Below are 18,716 nucleotides of genomic sequence, written 5' to 3'. Positions count from 1 at the left end.
TCACCTCGTAGTATAGGGACCAGGCTGGCTTCACCTTCCTCACCAGAACTATCCCAATGACTGAGAAAGCCCGTATCCATGTCACATTTCGCCCCGATTCCATGGTTATTTTCTATGGAATACCAGTTATTTTTTGTGAAGTGGACTCGAACAACAACTCGGGAGATCATTTCAGAATGATAGGACAGGCGTGTGGTGTTAATCGCCTTCTTAACCTGTATCAGTGTATGGAATAGCGGCCGGCGATAATGATGTCATCACTATCGCGATCTACCTGGACAGGTCCATGCTGGCCACGGTTCACATTCTTTCATCGAAATATCATCCCAACCAGTCAATGGAAGCCGAAAAAATTCCTGTATTTTCAGCTCTTTTTCAACGTTGTCCAGCTCACTAACCGGGCTCATCAGATCCATCAAGAGAAAATCGAGTTCAATCTCTGCAGCCAGATGAAGACTGTGTACAATGCTCAAGGCAACAAGCAAGTGAAGAGGGTACCAACCAACTCAGCTGTCAAACTTGTGAAGCTCTTGCATGACATCCGGGCATTCCTGGATGAAATGTACCCCTTGGAAAAGCGTACCCAGCTTGCGGAGGTTCTTCAATCATCCGAAGATTTCTCAACGATGGTGCAGAGCTGTTCGGATACCGTTTCTGCTTCCAGAGCTACGGAGTCAGCACGGGCATCCAAGTCGAAGACCAAGCCAAAAGCTCCGAACTGGAACCAACCAAAGCCCAATATGGGCGTGAAACCTCGTTCCATTTCAGCCTCAGGCTCAAGGACTACACGACTGACTACCCGAGTGCTGCATCCATCAGTACCGGAGGATAGGGAAATTTGAGCAGGTGTATCTTTGTTTTGAGTTGCTGACCAGTGACGGCATAGACTCAGTAGATTCCAATTGACGATTTTCTTCGGTACGACTGGCCGTTCAAACGTTCAACGTTCAAGTCTGGATGCAATGATGTAAATAGTATGATGTTTGATCATGAATTGCCATGTACTGCACACTCTTTTTGTAAATCGAGCATAAGTCAATAGTATTCTGATGTTGGCTGAGGAACGGGAAAAGTCGAAGATCAAACTTGAAAAAAGCTCACCCTACAGAACCTCCCTCAAAATCAATCCCAGCATCTACAGCGACGCCATCTAAGTCACTCGACACCAGTTGTGCTGATGGGGTCAACGCCAGCAACAGAAATCACTTCGCCGTTCCGGATGTACAAGTACCTTCGCTTCGTTGTTTACCTTCTCCGCCTCTGGATGTTGGAAAAGGTCGCATATCCTTCCATTAATGCGGAGGTAGACTCTTCACCCGATAAAAAACAACCCTTCCTGTGACCAGTGATGGTATACCATCCGTCTTTACAGCTACACGAGCTTCCTCCTCGAACTGAAGTGTCTGTGGAGCAATCTGGCCTTTCTGAGAATTCAGATGAACGACAGTCGGGGTGTGAAGCAGTTGAGGGATCCCATCGACATAAACTTGAATTTTCAGGATCATACGCTGGGTTATTGATATGTCCCACCTTAAGTATGTGGTAAAATCAGCTTCGTCGAGAACTTAGAAGCACCATTACAGGTAACTTATTCCTTCTTTCGCTCGGACAGGCATAGCGACCATCAATTTCAAACAGTCCTCACTCTGATTCAAGCTCGGCTCTGTAGATTGCGGACAGGCTGTCGCATCGTATGTGCATGTATTCGGAGGGAAGACCTAAGCTTCTGGGTTGGAGAAACGCCTTTTTCCTCCTCGTTTACGTCGCGTGTGATGAAGCCTTGCATCAGATTGTAATGCGTAAGCATAGAATCGACGTATCAAGAATCAAAAGGCTCACTGGATACGAGGCGGAAGTTTCAACATCCAACGACAAGCTGAACCGCGACGACTTTTAGGCTGGTATCTTCCGAAGGTTCGAACGAGGTTTCCGCATGACCTGGGTTTTGGTAAGCTTAGAGCCAAAATCATATAAGTTTAACACGAACCTTCTCCCAAAAGATTTCACCTTTGAGTCAGGTACTTGACGTCGATAGATAGATGGATAATGAGTGAATGGTACAAGCAAAAACACCCGCGTGAGTGCACTGCCACGGCCGAAGGAAATCGAGGCTCCGTCTGGCCACATGGCGGTTCCCATGTGGGACCATGCTCCGTAATATCTATCATGTCGAAATGGTTCTCTATGATAGTCTTACAAAAAAGATATTAAAAATGTAACCGGTAGACACGATGCAGTACGAGTGCAAATTACTGGAACTGAGAGGTTGGAAATCTGAAAGTGCGATGCAAGAAAAAAAAGAGTAGCAAGTACTAGGTAGTTTTTTTGGACGTGTATCGGGTGGGGTGCCATGAGGTGTTGTTAGTTTTCGCCTTTGCCTTCCCACTGACATATGTATAAGGGCTGATGGCGGTGGGCACATTAGGCGTTGGCTAAGGATTTCGGGAACGGCCACATTCGACATGCGTTGACGTACATAAAATAGACACATTATACATGTACGTCGGGTCCTTCGGCATCCTACGGGGTCCAGAGAAGGATTTAAATTCCTAATAATAATAATAATAATAGTTAATAGCGAAAATCAAACAGTCTTGACGAGTGGTGACGAGGAAAAAGAAATGTCAGTACTGTCTAAAGCCGAGGTTGACCGTGTGGGCATTGGAGGGTAAAAAAGATCCTCAAGTTTCGCTAGCGCGGTGTCCATAGAAGGCCGTTCGTCCATCATCCACTCGCTGAAGGGTTCGAGCAGATACTCTCCAACAATATCATCTGCCTTGTCCAATAAAATGCGGATCACGTTCCCTATCGCCCAAGCGTCAGCTTTCTGGGGATTATAGAACGGAGGTGGGTCTCCGTCTTCCGTTTCTTCCCAATCGAACCAACGCTGTACCTCCGGTGCGACAAGCCCAGAAGTACCTGCCGGTCCTTCAATGACACAAGGCGGCGGTGCATACATTACCCAGCCTAGATCTATCACGGTGAGATTTGAGGTGTGGTGGTCGATGGTCAGGTTCTGCGGCTTGATGTCGAGATGATAGAGGTTGTTGGAGTGTAGAAATTGGATAGCTTCGCAAAGTTGGTGAGCAATGATACGTATTCTCGTCCCTGCCAGTCGTTCTTTGAAGACCATGCTCACCCAGTTTAAATCATGACCATAGTCGGGCATGGTGATCAGGTATTGGCCTGTCGGGAGGTGGTGGGGTGGTAAAAGGAGCGCCACGATATGATGGGCAGATGGGTTCAACGGTTCGAGGGTTCTGAATGTCTCTAGTTCGCCTTCTCCGATGAGTTTGCACCACACTTGATTTTCCTCCTCTCCTAGATACCCAATCCCCGCCTGGCAGCATGGAACACAGTTAGTAAGATACACGTTCAATGAAGTGAGAGCAACTCACCGAAAGTCCGGTGAACTTGAGTTCAATGTTGTGCTGATTTAAGTAAACAATGGCCTCTCGTGACCTGAATCGTGACCTGAGTTGCGTACGGCCTTCCTCTGAATGCTCCTCGATGGGGAGAGGTTCCTCTACGACCAGGTTAAGACATGATCCATCAGACGGAAGATGGTAACCTGCGCAGCTTATCGTTGACCTAGTGTCAGCGTCCAGCATTAGAAGGCCTTTCAAATCGTCACTGTCTGGTATACTATTGAGGTCATGGATGGGAAGAGGAAAGTGCGGGGTAAAGAAGCGTAGGTTTCGAGGCTTGTACGGTTGCATAATGGTCTCGATTTCAGCCGGGAGATCGTGTTTGCCAGAGTATAAAACTTCCGCTAGGAGGTCTTTCAAGATGTACCGATGGGGAAGGTGCACTCGAATCAGCTTCAGTCTAAATAAAAGTATCACGACTTGGAATAATATGAGCTATTGTCGTGTAGAGAACCAAAGTGACCTACGAGTGTGGGGCCTCGGTGCGCTGTTCAGGGCGTTCTTGATCATGGCGAGTTCGGTTCAACGGTTCAACAGCGTACTGCCACTGCCAAATCTATCCACGTGAAAACAATCAATGCACGTGCGACATCATTGACGCTTCCTGGCCGCTCGCTTCTGACAAGTCTCCACCTCGGATTCCAAGGCATGGTAACTGAGGTCCGACCAGTTTAATTGGCTGAAAACGCGAGGGTAGAGTCGAATATTCCTGAGTCAGTGGGGATTCGAAGGTGACATTAACAGGTGACCGCTTTACAATTACAATCACCCGGTCCAGGACCGTCCGACTGCTCTCGTTCCATCGTTCCATCGTTGCGTAGATTATTCTCCTTCCGTCTTCTATCTTCGACCCTCTCTACCCTGCTGGACACCAACACCTGCAACTCCCATTCAACAGTCTAGAAAGATTGAGCATAATGCTCGACGTCATCCAACATCCAGGAAGTCATTCAAAGCTCGAGTCCCAAACTTCGTAGTCGATCATTCCATAACTGAAGCCCGCAAGCAACAAGAGCACCATACTGGCATAAAATCGCAACTTGGGTCAGTTAAGCTTAAGCATGCCAATAGGTTTCGGAACTTCATATCCAGCACTATTCATCGGAATCGCGCGCGTAAATGCGTACTTGATCCTGCAAGCTGTCGCATACCGCTCAAATCACTTGGTACTGCGTTGTACTCGCTCAAAAAAAGTGCCGTACAAGAGAACCATTCGTTCTGCGAGGAGCCCAAAAGACCTGTGTACCTGAACATTTGAATTTTGAAGAAGCTAGGACCGCTTGGCGCGAGATCGGGTAAATGTTTGTAGATATAGCGGCTTGGGGATAGATAGACAGGTTTTCCTACAAGCATTCAAGGTGTCAATTTGAGTTTCTCAGCCTGTTCAGACTTTCACAGCGCTGAAAGACAACGACCAGAATGGAACAGCGTTTATGGTGGTGGTGGTTTTCGCACTTTCCGTGCTGTATTCTGGTTCTTGCTTTTGAGCGGAGTCATGAAAAAGGGACCCCTAGAACTAAAATAGCGGCAATGTGCCGTTTTCTAGAACTTGGAACAACCCGGCATAGCGCAAACAGAGACGAACTAGCGGTTGCCGGCGAGTAAGGATCCCTAGAAAAGCGGATAGATGGCATATTTCTGAAGTTTGGAAGGTTTGAAAGTCGGGGAGCCAAGAAATTCTATTAGAAACTTCGCATTCGCTCGCTACTAGGTGGAAACAGTGCCATATGATTTGAACAACTTCACTGCTCCTAGAATCTCGTCAAAGCCGCTGCTTCCCGAGGATAGCGCTTCCAAAATACCGACGAAAGCCACAGTAGTTGCATTACCTTGTTCGCCAAGTGATATTGATTGAGTGGCAGTGATGGTATCAAGCGCGGTAGGTAGGTTGTGGCCGAGATTTGAAGGATTCCTAGAATGTTCTAGGGAGCCATGTAGCATCGAGCAAGCGCTTAAAGGAGGACATACGGCATGTACCAACCGAGGGCTGTCGGATTGAGATCGCATGAAAGAAGTTAGCAAAGCTGGGCTGATAGATAATAGATATCGATAGATACCGACTCTTGGCGCCGCGGGCCATAGGGTGTTCAGAGGAAGAGGCGATAGCAGAGCTCGGTACCAGGGACAGATAATTTAATTCGAACCCTGAGGGATGCAGGGAGACTCTAAATCATCAGGATCCTGTATACTGTAAGTGGCACAGATAACAGGACCCTCGATAGTCATAGGCAAGTCATAGGCCTTGAGTGTGGTTAAGAAACCGTCAATGGTTCCTAGCATCCGATCACATGTATCGTTCATTTTATCTGAAATGCTGTCGAATGCAAAGTGTAAATCCCAGGTACTAACAAAGAAAGATTGAATGACATAGAAGAGAAACGGTGTTCAAGTATAATACAATACCTGATTGGTAAATATACGCAGATGCACATCGTGGTTCAAACGTTCAACATTGAAGCGCGGGAAATTCACGCTTAGTCACAGTACACATGACATGGCGGACGTGTCGATTTATTCCACCACCTATTGCAGACAGACTTCGTCCTTCTTACCTTACGATACCGAATTCGACTTCTTCCCTTTCTCTCTCTTTTTATACACAGGAAGCATAACTTTGCAATCCCTCTGATCTGGAGAGAAATTTTCGATCTATCATCCTCGACCCATCTATTCTCTATCTCAATCTGCCAGATCTCTGGATTCTGAGATGGCGCACCCAGATTAATTTCTCAAGCTAGAATACTCGGCTTACAGAGCAGGTCATCTTCCCTTGGACGGCTGAGTCGGATTATACCGTCTAATCTCATCTGGTCCTTGTCTGAATCTCCATAGTGCCTCTGTCGTAGTATAACATCCTCCACCTAACATACGCTTCGAGCTCAAATTCCCTCCGGCTCTCTGAAAACCCGGCTTCCTTTACTGCTGTTTTGCCTTTCCCCCTGCAATCCCAGATATCTTTGTTTCTTCCTGGATGCTGTGGAGAAATTCTAGTTGACCCGTGTCTCATCCTCAACTTCCCTTACGAAATGTCGTCGCAAGATGGCTTATGGTATTATATCGTCACGGAGAAACCAGGACTCTATTCGACACTCTTCAAGCGCTCTTCCAATATATGTTGTCCATGGGCGAAGAATTGTCTTTTAGGAAATTAACATAAAAAAGATGCAAACTGATTGCGTCACGACACATTCTTCTACTCTTGACGAAGTCCACTATCTCAATGGCACTATCCAGCAACTTAACAGATACAGGCGTTAATCTCCCGTCAAGATGCACTTGAAAAATACGCCCCGTGACGATATTTGATCAAACAATCCAGATTCCCGAAATTTGATCACCAGTTGGCCTGATTCTAGCTCCAGTCTTGCCTTGCTTTTCCGTTACAAATTGCAAACTAATGTTCCAACTTCCGAGTAAGCTCCCGCTCGAGAACCCAAAGTTCAAGGTTCATTGCCGCCACCATTCGCGCATGAGTACGTATCATCTAATTTCCGAGATCTTACTCTCGCCAAGATATGCGGAACCCCTCTCGCTCACTAATTCTTTTCGGCGGTTTAACAAGCGATACCAGCGGTGACGTTCCGGATCTTCTTCTGGTAAGAACGTCAGATAGGCTCGTCCTCGCCTTGCCTCACGATACCTACGATACCTATGCTCACCGTAGCCTCCTCTTTTTTCTTCACCCTCGGCTAGCAACTTCCCCTCCGATCCGGAGAGAAAATTTCTCTTTACCAACGACCCCTATCCTATCTCTCAATCTAATCTCTGGAGCAAAACGGTTCAAGATGCCAGAGCTACTCGTCCCCATTTATAACCCTACGTGAAAGGGACCTCATGCCGTAGCTGCCCAATCTCTTCTGTTCATCGCATATCATCGATTCATCACCCACCCAACGTACACTTAAAGTTCAAACTTTTTCCGGCTCTCTGAATCCCAGCTTCCCTTAATTCCATCTTTTCCTGTGAGTCCTTCCAATAAGTTGATTCTTGGCTCTCTCATCATGTTCCTTCTCAGCTGTTGTGAAGAATTTTTGTTTTTTAGTTGGCCCGTGTCTCGTTCTGGATTCAACTAATTTCGATCCTGATCCATCTTGTCTGTGTACGAAGAGATGGTGACACACTCTGCCGTCAGCTGTGAGGACGTCGTGGGAACCCGGAACTCGTATTCCTCCGATTTCATGCCTCAGTACTGCGTAGTATCACCCTTCTTTTACTCTCAATCTTCACCCGCCACCGGCTGCTCGTTGTCCGGAATACCAACCTCTTTCTACCCCTACACACTGGAACAGTGAAGGCATGCCACATAAAGCTTCAGCCCGAATATTGAAACTTGATCATGAAGCTTGACACCCTGGCTCGAGCCTTCAGTGAAAGATCAAGGCATTTTCCAAATCTGCGGCCGTAATTACCCCAGGACGGGATGAACATCCAACTGAACTTCCGCTTTCCCCCCTCCTTACCGGGAGGTCAAGAACATCAATCACGATTCAACGATCGACGCTAACTTTAATCGGGAGGATCGAACTGTGCCCATTCTGAGAGAAGTTCCAGGTCCAACGCGGGGTTCATTACTGCGATCGTGTCGTACATCATATATGTTTGCTATAATGAACAAAAGCCCTTGAACGATATTATGCACATTCTTGAAGACCGAGGAACGTTTCGAAATGCAAGTTAATAAACAAGATATATATCTCATTTCGTCTACATAAGTAGTAAGGTCTTGAACCTCCTTCCACAGTTCGATAAGTAGAGCTCTCCGAATCTATGAAGCATCAAGTTGCGGATCCAGTAAAGAACCCTCAGAGAATACGCTCGCCAGTGCGTGACCGGACAGAATGCAATTGCTAGAAGGTAATTTCTGGTTATGACTACGAGCCTACCCACCCTACTTGGAAAGATCATTGTGGGTCGCTTAAGTACTCCTCTTAGATTATTTTTAGTCCCTATTGTCCATATCGAAGCTTCTGATCACCTTGGACTCTAGAGGGACCTTTTCCCGAGCTCCCGCAGAGATAAATCTTTGTTCGAATCATTTCGATTGAACCGTTTTTAACCTGACTCTGCTGTTTCGAGGGTGGTCTCCATGATCAATTTCTACTTATAACTACTGAGGGTAGTATTCCGGTGATCGTACTTGTTCTCGGAACAACTTACAAGAAAGAGGAAGGGGAAGGGTAGTTTCATCACCAAAATCACCGAAAAGACATAAGACCCCGGTGAAAGTGAAAGATGTGGGGAAGTCCAAAATACTCCTCGTCTCACGGAAACGCAACGACCGCCACCATCTCTTGAAGGTGGAGCTGTTAACGTTAGGTCGCTCGATCCTTACCCTGGTTCCTCTATGAACTCAGGCCTCAGGAACATTGACAACACTTGATAACCAACTCCGAGTTTCCTGGAGTACGGTGTCGACATTTGAACGATCGAAGGCGAGCGGCTGAGCTTTTGAAGGCTAATATTCTGATTTTAAATACGAAGAACACTCCAATATGATCTGATATATAATTCAGATGATCACGTACGCGCACGCGCCCGATTTGATTCAACCATCAGTACTTCAGGTCTCTACCATTCGAGGAAACACGGTGTTGCCACTAGCCACATGACCGCGATGTCGAGACCGCGTCTGATTTTAGCCCTAATAACCGATACAACATCGTCACCAGTAATGACAGTGATAAAGTCCTCCACGTACCACAAGGACTTATGATTAAATTGCGGCGAAGTCACCTCTTCAGAGTCCTCTTTCGCGCAATACAATAAAAATACCGCATAACTTTTGGGGGGCAAGTTAAAAAGCCCTGAAAGCCCTTGCGCGTTCCTTGATAAAGCCACCAGTCCACGCAACGCGATGCGATTACGCGATTATGCCTGATTTCCGTAACACATTAATGAGTTTCTCCAGCTTTTGCTGGTTAGATAGGAATGTTAGTCGCGTCGAGACGGGTATCATGATTCTATGAGAAAGCTTGATGCGAGGTCTTGGAAACAAAATTTTTAGGCTCGAGGGATACCATTGAGTCAATTGAGGTAAAACCTACAACACGCAAGACGTTGCCTGGTAATACGGAATAACGGGAGAATTGACTCGCCTTGATGCTAATGGAACATGAAACTTGCGATGTACACCGTAACGTCTCGTCATGGAACAAGTTGAACCCCAACCATCCAAAGTGTCCGTCTCTAGGCAAATCAAACATGACATCACGCCCTTCATAGGGAATATGGAAAGCTGGCAACAAAGGAGGAAGGCGCTGCTTCGAGGATGATGATCCATATATGATTTGGCACGGTAGTGACGGCGGTTTCTGGCCCATTGCTGGCAGTTGGTTACCGGCTCAAACTAAGCTCTAATAGACTCTTATTCCGTAAATCATTAACACCAAAAGACAGAATGAAAAGAAAAGGTAACTCACCATTATACTGTGAACCAAATTCACCAAATCCACCAAATCCATCGCGGCCCGAGTCTTTACTACTGGCAGATTGCGCATAATTAAGCAGTGACTGCCAACTGGTGACTCCCAGGTAGTATCTAGTAGTCAAAAAGCAATTGATTACGGCTTGACGTTGAGAATGAATGCACCTGCAAACAGGAATGAAAAGAAGTCATCGCCATACCCCCAAAGTCATTGTCGGGAGTAAAACACGAAAATATCTCCGCGATCTGAGCCCGACGGTGGACCTTGCTGACATAAGCACACGTGAGCAGTCGAACATTGTGCACAGCATCCTCGAACCTCTTTCCTCCGGACCCCACAAACCCATTTCCTTGATTCATTAACCGACATAGTACTAGATTGATAGGAATAATATTGACGTTGCCTTGCATTAGAACCCTGCTGAACGGTATCGTAAGTTCGCCGATTGTGTTTTATTTTGCAGTCTAATCTTATCCATACTAGTTGACCCGTACTAACGCACACCTCCTCTCGTCTCGGACTCCAAGAAGCATTCAGACGATACTAAACAAGCCAGGATTGCGACTCATCTCCCTGGAGCTCCGACGTTGAGTCGGGCTAGACTACAGCTTCAGACGGCACGGCGAGGGATAATTATAGTTAATAATTGCTGGCAGCAACGATCACAACCGAAGGATCTTCAAATCCTCTGAATCAAACTTACGAGAAGTGATTGGAGGGATACCCGCCCTCATACTTGATTGCTCATATAACCTGTAAGTGATAGTTGCCCGTTTAGAAATTTCGGCAACCACTCTCTGAATCAGCAGATCTACAGTGCTTCTGGAAATCATAACCGAGTCGTTAATGCTGACTACCAACGCTGAGGTGGTAAGGGTGTTACAGCTATACTCAACTTTAATGACAATTCAGATTCCAGAACCCCCATATGTGCCCTCACTACGCTGCCGTATTAGAAAGTAGCCTGTGTCCAGTGGCGGTTTCCCTATCGCCACACCACACGCTCGCAACAGGACCAAATCCGGGACTCTGAAAGGGAGATTGACCTCAAAACGGTAGGCCACTCCCTTTGCTTCGGCTTGATATCCGGCATTCACTCTCTCCTCCAGCCACGACACGTATCGTGAACTACCATCTGAATGACATAACTCTCCCTCCGAACTGAGATGGAGGGCGGGCCGCTGTCGATTCCAAAAAAATTATGAACAAACGATACGAAAGGCGCTTATTCCTCGGCGCAACTGTTAGACCTTGGAGTTGGTCGGCAAAAACAATGACAGTCCTGAGCAGAACGAACGGGAATATCTCGCTGGAAAACCGTGAGTCGTCTCATTCTTCACCCGCAAGGCTCGTTATTTTCTGCTCCCCTTTGAGATACAGATTCTCCGGAGGGCTGAGAAGAAACAGACACATATACACGCGACGACTCTGGGGCTCGCCAGCTCACGCGTGCGCTGGCTCAAAAAACCGCTCCGGTCACGAGTTGTGCACCTTTCGAGCCTCCGAACACCGCTCGACGAAACCTCGGTTGTACGGAGACGTGGTATGGATAATCGTAGTCTAAGGTCAAAGGCACCAGGTTTCCGTATCACCCGGAACCAGATGGTCAAGAATTACAAGAGCCCCTCCCCCCCCTCCGTGTCCAGCGTCTCGTCTCGTGGCACGCTTTTTCGAGGAGTATCAATGATCACCCACGACGTGGACGGCTGATACCGTGACAAGGATTCTCCAGGGATTCTCTGCAGCCCTAATAATAACCAAAACAATCTTCGGTGTCTATTTACTTCCCCTTCGTCTTCAAATCCAAGTTTAGGCTCAAACCTCATACCCCCCTTCAGCCCAATACAGAAGCTGGGCGCTAAGCCCCGACCTACATACGGACATGAAACGTTGATGTTTGAATGTGAACGATTACTGTTCACAGCCACTTGCGGAGATAACGACGGGCTATCACGAGAACATGGATCCAGGGCCTGGAAAACGCACCACGTTGGTGGGAGAAAAGATTTGAAAGGTATGGCCCAAAGGTACAGTTCTGCTGAACTTGGGCTTCTTGAAAATATCCCATTGCTAAGTGATTTCTAACCTAAACCCGTAACAAGTTGATCGCAAAACATCACTTTCACGGACCGTTCGGCGAGTTTCAACAGCGCTATCAACCCTAAACGAATATAAGTATACGTACGTATATATATATCATTATGGTTCCCTGGACCCTGACACTGAAAACGTGTTTACAGAACGCCTTGCGGTCTTGACTCCGAGTTTCTCTTCCTCGTTCACCGGACGTGTGGGACACAAACACCAATATACCTATGGCCCCACTATGAGAGCGGCAAGTACTAAGTTTGAACTTGGCTTAACAGCAAGTTGCTCACCAGGTCCACACGTCGAATCATTCACTGCGGCGCGGTTGTGGTAACGGCGACCACGGGGCGTCAAGGGAACTGCGGTAGTATAACAGCTCTAGCGCTTAGCAACATTGCCGACGGATGTGTCACGTTATTTCCAATTTCCGTTCAACCGCCCCTTGCATCTGTGCGGGAATCAGATAATCATGATGATGAAATGCGGGGTAACGGGTTACGGGGTTCCTTTGCCGGGACGACGCGCAGCGCAGCAACACCTTAAAGACGGAGATTCTCGATTCCTCGGAGAGCTCATGACTCTCTTCCAAACCAAGTTAAATTTAAATCGCGACGCCGGCCTTGAACTTATCATTGCATTGAGCCCTATCCAAGAAATCATCAACATCAATCCAACTGCAACCCTGATAAACCTCTTTCGCTGGCGCTAACATTAATGGTATGATGCTGTTTCAGCGTTAACGCTAAGTACCCGGTTTTTGCTGTTTGGAAAAATCCAATACTCAAGAATCAACAACAGCCTCTACCGAAGTCCCTTGATTTCTCCTTGTAGTCAGTGCGCGGTTGCAGCTGAGTCAACAGGAACTTCAATTATTGGAACTATGAACAAAAACAAAGGTTTGATTTCAGATTTTCATTGATACCGTGATTGATTCGAGGTCTGGATTCCTTAAAGGTGAATCGATAGTCGATACGGGGGCGATATAGTAGCGGTACAGCATCTTCAGTGCGTTTCACACCACCAACCGGCATTAAGTTGTTACGAGTCGATATACAGCACCTCAGCTTTTCACATCTCCGCGCTTCGGTCTGCTCCGCGGCTGGAGCCCCGGACTGTCATTTTATCCTTCCAAATGGCACTATAACTTTGAACGCAAGTTCAAACAGCAAAAACGTCCACCTTCCCGTCATACTCGGCAGAGGAGTGTGAGTTTTTTTGATTTTACAAAGGTCTGACCGTTAACGTTCTTAGTGCTAAGGCACATCATCATGCATCAATTTCAACGTCCACGTCGGGCCATAATCACCGTTCCACCGTGGTAGATTTTCACAAGCAAAGGAGTTCAAAGCTCAACTTGAAGAACTCAAGCTTCTCTATCCCTGTAGCTCCGATCTATCTGATTCTCCTAGAGAAAAAGATGAACCCCAGTGGATCAATCCGAGTCTGGCAACTTGAAGCCGTCACGCGTCAAACCTTTCGTCCAATCCATCCATCTATTCATCTATCATGATATCGTGATATTGATTGCGAATCACGATTCACAACCCCCTTAAGGAGCAAATTGTAATCGAAGTCCTATCATGTCTAAAATCTGAATTGCAGTTTACAGCAACTCTCCGACGTCTAACAGCTGAGCCTGCTGCTGAGAGATTGAAAGGGGTGAGGGGCTAATTTCTAACATTTTGTCAGTACAGTACATACTACAGATTCCGCGGCTCACACGTCGATTATAACGTTACAATAAAGAAGCGAGCTAACTTTTACTATGTACTAGTAACCCTACAAATCCTTTTTTCTTTTTTCACAAACTGGCAGGTTTACACGTAACACTAGACCGATAGGAACAACCTTGTGTTACACTGAAGCTTTGCTGAATGGTATTGTGACTTTGCCGGTTGGATTCATTCTACAGTCTAATCATAAATATATATACTACTTAGTACTAATTCCTTATACACACAGGGCCGAGTCCTTTCGTCTCGGACTTCAGAAACCATTTAGACGATACTCAGCAAGCCGAGATAGCTGCGACTCACCTCCCTTGAGCTCCGACTTTGCGTCGGATTATAGGCATCTCGGTCTGTTTGAACTCTCAGCACTCATGGTAACCGGTAAGTACTACTGTAGTCGCGTGAAGTTAGAATCTGCGACCGGCGGTAACCACTGTCTCGACTCTCTGATTCAGCAGATTTACAAGAGTTACTGCAAATCATAATTGACTCAACGTTAACACTGATAAAAGCCGATTACTCACGCTTGGTAAGGTGTTAAAGTCATACTAAACTATAATGACAATCCAGAACCCCATATATACCCTCACTACCGTCTACCGTGCTGCCGTACTAGTGACTAGTGGGCGGGTATGGCGGCTTCTCTTAACTCTAACAGGGAGATTATCGATTAACCCTCACGGTAGGCCATTCCCAATTTATTATTTGATACCGCGACATTCACAATTCCACGACAACCATCTGGACTCCCAAATTGGAAACCAAATCCTCCGGGACCGTCTCTCTCAAAAAACCAAAACACAAAAGGCGCTTATACTTCGGCGCAACCGTTACACCTTGGAGTTGGTCGGCGAAAAAGGCACTGAGCTAAACAAAAATATAGCATGCATATGTAGTAAGTAATATTATTGGGCGGAAGGATCGGATTTACTCGCTGGAAACCATACCCCCTCCACTCACGCTCAAACTCGTTATTTTCCGGTCGCTTTTTGGATTTTGATTTTGCGGAGAGCTAAGGAAAACAGACACACCACGACGACTCTCCAGGGTAGGGGGGTTCGCCGTTCACGCGTGGTGGTTTTCAAAACCCTTCTTCCTGGAACGAATGCGCTCTCGAGCCTGAACACTTGACTTTTTAGTTCCAGTATGGGTAGTCTAGGGTCGAAGAACTCAGGGCCCAATCAACATCCCTGTATCGTCCACGGTCCGGGCAAGATTACAGAAGAAAACCGCTTCCGCCCCCCAGCGTCCCGTTTTTGCGCCGCCTATTTTCGAAGGAATATCGCGACGTGGACGGTACCGGCTGATACAGGGCTCTTTGGGCCTAATAATAATTTTGAAACTAGAAGGTGGGCGGCGCCGCGTGGCCATAGGTCCCCCCTTCCCCCCGACTTACTTGAAGTTACATACGGGACATGAACACCTTAGGCAGGAGTTTGACAGGTGCCGTAACCCCCTGTTAGGGGGGGTTTTAGTCGTGTGGGAAATGGACCTAAGAGGCCCCGCTTCCGAAGTGCTACCGACTTTCTTTTGCTTCCTCCGTTCGCGTCCCTTGCTCCCCTCCCGTCCCCTACGCTTTGCTCTCCCATATCCTCTCATCTACACTCTAGTATCTGGCCACATATTTTCAAGCTTGCTTACTCGATGCTGTCTCTGTCTCACGTTACTCTGTCACACAGGTGCATAACAGTGGAATGGTTCTCGGTGCAACAATGGTGCGCTTTTTTTTGCTTGCTCACCTACCACTACCTGCACCACCCTCTGCTCGAGTCCTAATACCTCAACCTCTGTTCTTCGCCATTTCTCCCACATATTCTCGTTGTGCTTCGCTTAGGCTCGAAAATTGTCCAATGAATGCTACCAGCCGGTAAATACCAAAAATGAAAATGCGAGGATTACCTGACCAGCTCTACCACCTTTCTTCTAGGATATACCATTCAGGCTACGAAGTATGGTGACTGGCTCTAGAGTATGCCCGTACAGCATGAAGGGTTAGGTACAGGTCCCATTGGGTATCGGGGTGCACGTTTCTACCTTTCCCACAATCGTCATCGTCTGATCTTCATTAGCAGTCACCCAATACACGGTCAACACATGACACAACCTTCCGAATCCCAAACTGTAGCAATACGCAAAGCCCGTACATGCATACACACCAAATTAGCCCGCCTGACATCAGGAAAAACTGAGACAGGAACGTATACCTCCGTATGCTTATGTATTGCATGTAGCTCGGGTAGCCCAGTTTACGTCCCCCCATAGACGTAGCATTTGTAGAGTCCCATGAGAGAAATGTATTACCCCGTATTGCTCTGTATCGCCGCGTATCGCTGCGTATACCTGCCAACATGACATATGTACCCGCTCTGTATATCCCATACACCCTGTAGATTGACAGTTATGGAAATGTATTTGCGAAATATTTATTATAAAATTTTCTTTTTTCTCTAACTCGCCACCTACCATTGCACTGCCCACAGTAAGGAATTATTTTATTTTATTTTACACTATAGCATTGACTATTCCATTTGTAACAAATTAATACATTATTTATAACACTATGCCAAAAGACGGTACTACAGAAGTAACTACTGCTTGGAAAAGTATGGCCAAAAATAAGCCAGGTGTTAACGATTTTGATTGTGTTACACCCGCGCGTAGGGCTGTACCCACATACCTGCAGCAGAGCACGTGCTGCTTTCACATGCCTCCACCAGTGCAAAAATGCTGAAGTCCCCCCATTCAGGTTAGACATCCAAGTTTCTGGATGTCTGGAGGCCACAGTAGTATGGAGTAAATGAAAAGTGTTCAACCCAATCCTAATGAACACCATGGCACTGACTACTGGTAGCTTTCAGGGAAGAAAAGTTGTGGGGATTATAGTACTGAATCTACTGTATACAGAGTTATACCGGGTGTACTGAGTGGGTACTCAGCGCTACGGCTTCTACGAACTATACCGTGACGCCAGTGACGCAATACGGACGATACTGGCGGCAACCGGACGGGTATTGACGGCATGGAGGGGCATGGAGAGCCCAATAGTGACGTGCCAATGTTACGGATTGTGACGTATGGTATGTTATGTACGGTGTCTACTGAGCGTCGGCCCGGGTGTACGGGCCATTTCCCTGTTTCCTGATGGACAATTCATGTATGTATCAGCGCCGGCACACTTTTCGACGGAGCAGGTGCAGCTACGAATCTGACGCAAGGAAACAAGGTTGTCTGTGAGTAAAATCTGCCCTCCGACCCCTCCGAAATGCTTATGCAGACCGCACATTTACAAGCCAACAAATCCGCTCTTGCGCAGGGGAGGAGACCTGCACCTGTTCGGTGTCGGTGTGGCCAGTCTCGTGTGGCCGGGTGAAGAACGAGTATGTGCGGGTTTTAGGCGTGCATGTACATCTCAGACAGCCTGCCATGGTTGCTTTTGTTCGGGGCGGGCAGGGCTGGCTTGATGAAGTAGACAAATAAGACACGGACTTAACTACGGAAATGCAAGTTGTATCCATTGTTATAGAATGGTGAAATTAATCTGGCTATCAAAAGCCCTTCTTCTCTTTTCCTACCAAGCCGCCGTCTTCAGTGTACTGGTTGAAACCGCAATATGTACTAGGCCAGGACACCGGCTACTGAATAGCCGGTCATTTTAGGAGATTTCAGGAACATAAACTGCATATTGTCGGTGTTCTATGTGCTCTCCCGCTTAAATATTCAAGACTTAGTGTTGGCCTATGGTCTAGATAAACCTATCAAGAGCTGACCACCTACAGCTTGAAAATGAATTGGTGTGAAAATTGTCGTACTCCCTGAACAGTGAAGACGCGTCTCGTGTATGGTAACTGTAACAGCTTGACCTATCTTCGTAAATAGGTTGAACCTTCAGAGAGGAAAAGTTCTTTGGATAGTTCTTGTTAATATCAGCTCATAAGTAGGAGTACCAATAAAGAATAAGGACCACTGTAATTATGTAGACGACCACAATCTGTGCAAGGTAATATGTCGTACGTATAATGTATCCTCCGAGTCCTGCCAGTTCCTGAGATCATTTCATTACATGAATATACATATGTACCTACGTGACAGATTAGCATCCTCTATGCCTACTTCTCCTTAGATCAAACCCCCATGCTCCAAGGTATTTGAATGTGCGCTTTATAGGTAGGCAGGTAGCATTGCAGAGCGGTTGTTTCAAGAGCTCACAGAGGACCAAAATTCTTTCAGTGTAATACCATATAGTAGATTACAATTACACGACTTGATCGCTCCTACCTGTACTCCGATTCTCTACGGCTCAGATACATCTCCAGAGTCCAGACATTGGTATGGGTAACAAGAACCTATCGAAAGGGGCTCCGCAAAATCAAACACCAACTTCATACTCACAATGCGACCTTTCCCAGTCAAGACATGTTATCTAGCGCCGGTAGCCAGCAACATTTGTTACGACGACCAGTGCCAAATGCTCTAATATTGCAGAGCCATGGGCATGTGGGCCTAGATACAGGAGACGGCATTAATCATAAATGGCGGATTGACGGAATGCACTCGGGTGTGGATGAGAACATACGGGAGAGTCGGCACTGGTTTCGACTATTAACGTCCCATTTGCCACGGGTGAGTCGCAGATTGCATCGAAGGGTTGGATAGCTTGAGGTTAAGGGCCGAGTGCGGCAGAAAGGCATGGGTGAGAGGATTCGGAAAAAGACGAGAACAAGGTTGCGGGTGACCAGGGGAGCAGAGGACATCGATCGGTAAGGACGCCAAGCTGCACAAATGGATTGTTGCACTCCAGCATTTCACCGTGCACGATGCACGTACTGTAAAATTTAGTTTAGATAAAAGGAAAATGAGCATCTGCTTGTAGAGGATGCATAAACAAACCTTTTTGAGCTGCGGGGAACACTACAAGAACGATTCCAAGCAGTATCGGCGCAGGGAGGGAGCGTGGAGGAAGCGAAAGAAAGTCAGTAGGCACTTCGGAAGCGGGGCCTCTTAGGTCCATTTCCCACACGACTAAAACCTCCCCTAACAGGGGGTTA

At 46.9% G+C, this 18,716-nt stretch overlaps 3 protein-coding genes across 3 annotated transcripts; 1 reads left to right on the top strand and 2 right to left on the bottom strand.

Moving 5' to 3' along the window:
• Positions 1-286: 286 nt before the first annotated feature.
• On the top strand, positions 287-842 carry E1B28_009383 (uncharacterized protein; the record flags this gene model as incomplete). The annotated part of the gene is made up of 2 exons (XM_043154275.1): positions 287-358; positions 411-842. 2 exons carry the CDS (start codon positions 287-289, stop codon positions 840-842), a joined length of 504 nt encoding a protein of 167 aa, XP_043009566.1.
• Positions 843-2,584: 1,742 nt separating this feature from the next.
• Positions 2,585-3,955, bottom strand: E1B28_009382 (uncharacterized protein; the record flags this gene model as incomplete). Its single annotated transcript, XM_043154274.1, has 3 exons — positions 3,896-3,955; positions 3,399-3,847; positions 2,585-3,340 (listed from the first exon to the last, which is right to left on the bottom strand). The coding sequence occupies exons 1-3, from the start codon at positions 3,936-3,938 to the stop codon at positions 2,585-2,587; spliced, it is 1,248 nt and encodes a 415-aa protein (XP_043009565.1). The 5' UTR covers positions 3,939-3,955.
• A 5,433-nt stretch (positions 3,956-9,388) lies between these two features.
• Positions 9,389-9,748, bottom strand: E1B28_009381 (uncharacterized protein; the record flags this gene model as incomplete). The annotated part of the gene is made up of 1 exon (XM_043154273.1): positions 9,389-9,748. One exon carries the CDS (start codon positions 9,746-9,748, stop codon positions 9,389-9,391), a length of 360 nt encoding a protein of 119 aa, XP_043009564.1.
• Between the last annotated feature and the right edge of the window lie 8,968 nt (positions 9,749-18,716).

Source organism: Marasmius oreades, chromosome 5, assembly GCF_018924745.1.
Source record: "Marasmius oreades isolate 03SP1 chromosome 5, whole genome shotgun sequence".
NCBI classification, from domain to species: domain Eukaryota; kingdom Fungi; phylum Basidiomycota; class Agaricomycetes; order Agaricales; family Marasmiaceae; genus Marasmius; species Marasmius oreades.
This window is presented reverse-complemented; position numbering and strand designations above follow the sequence as displayed.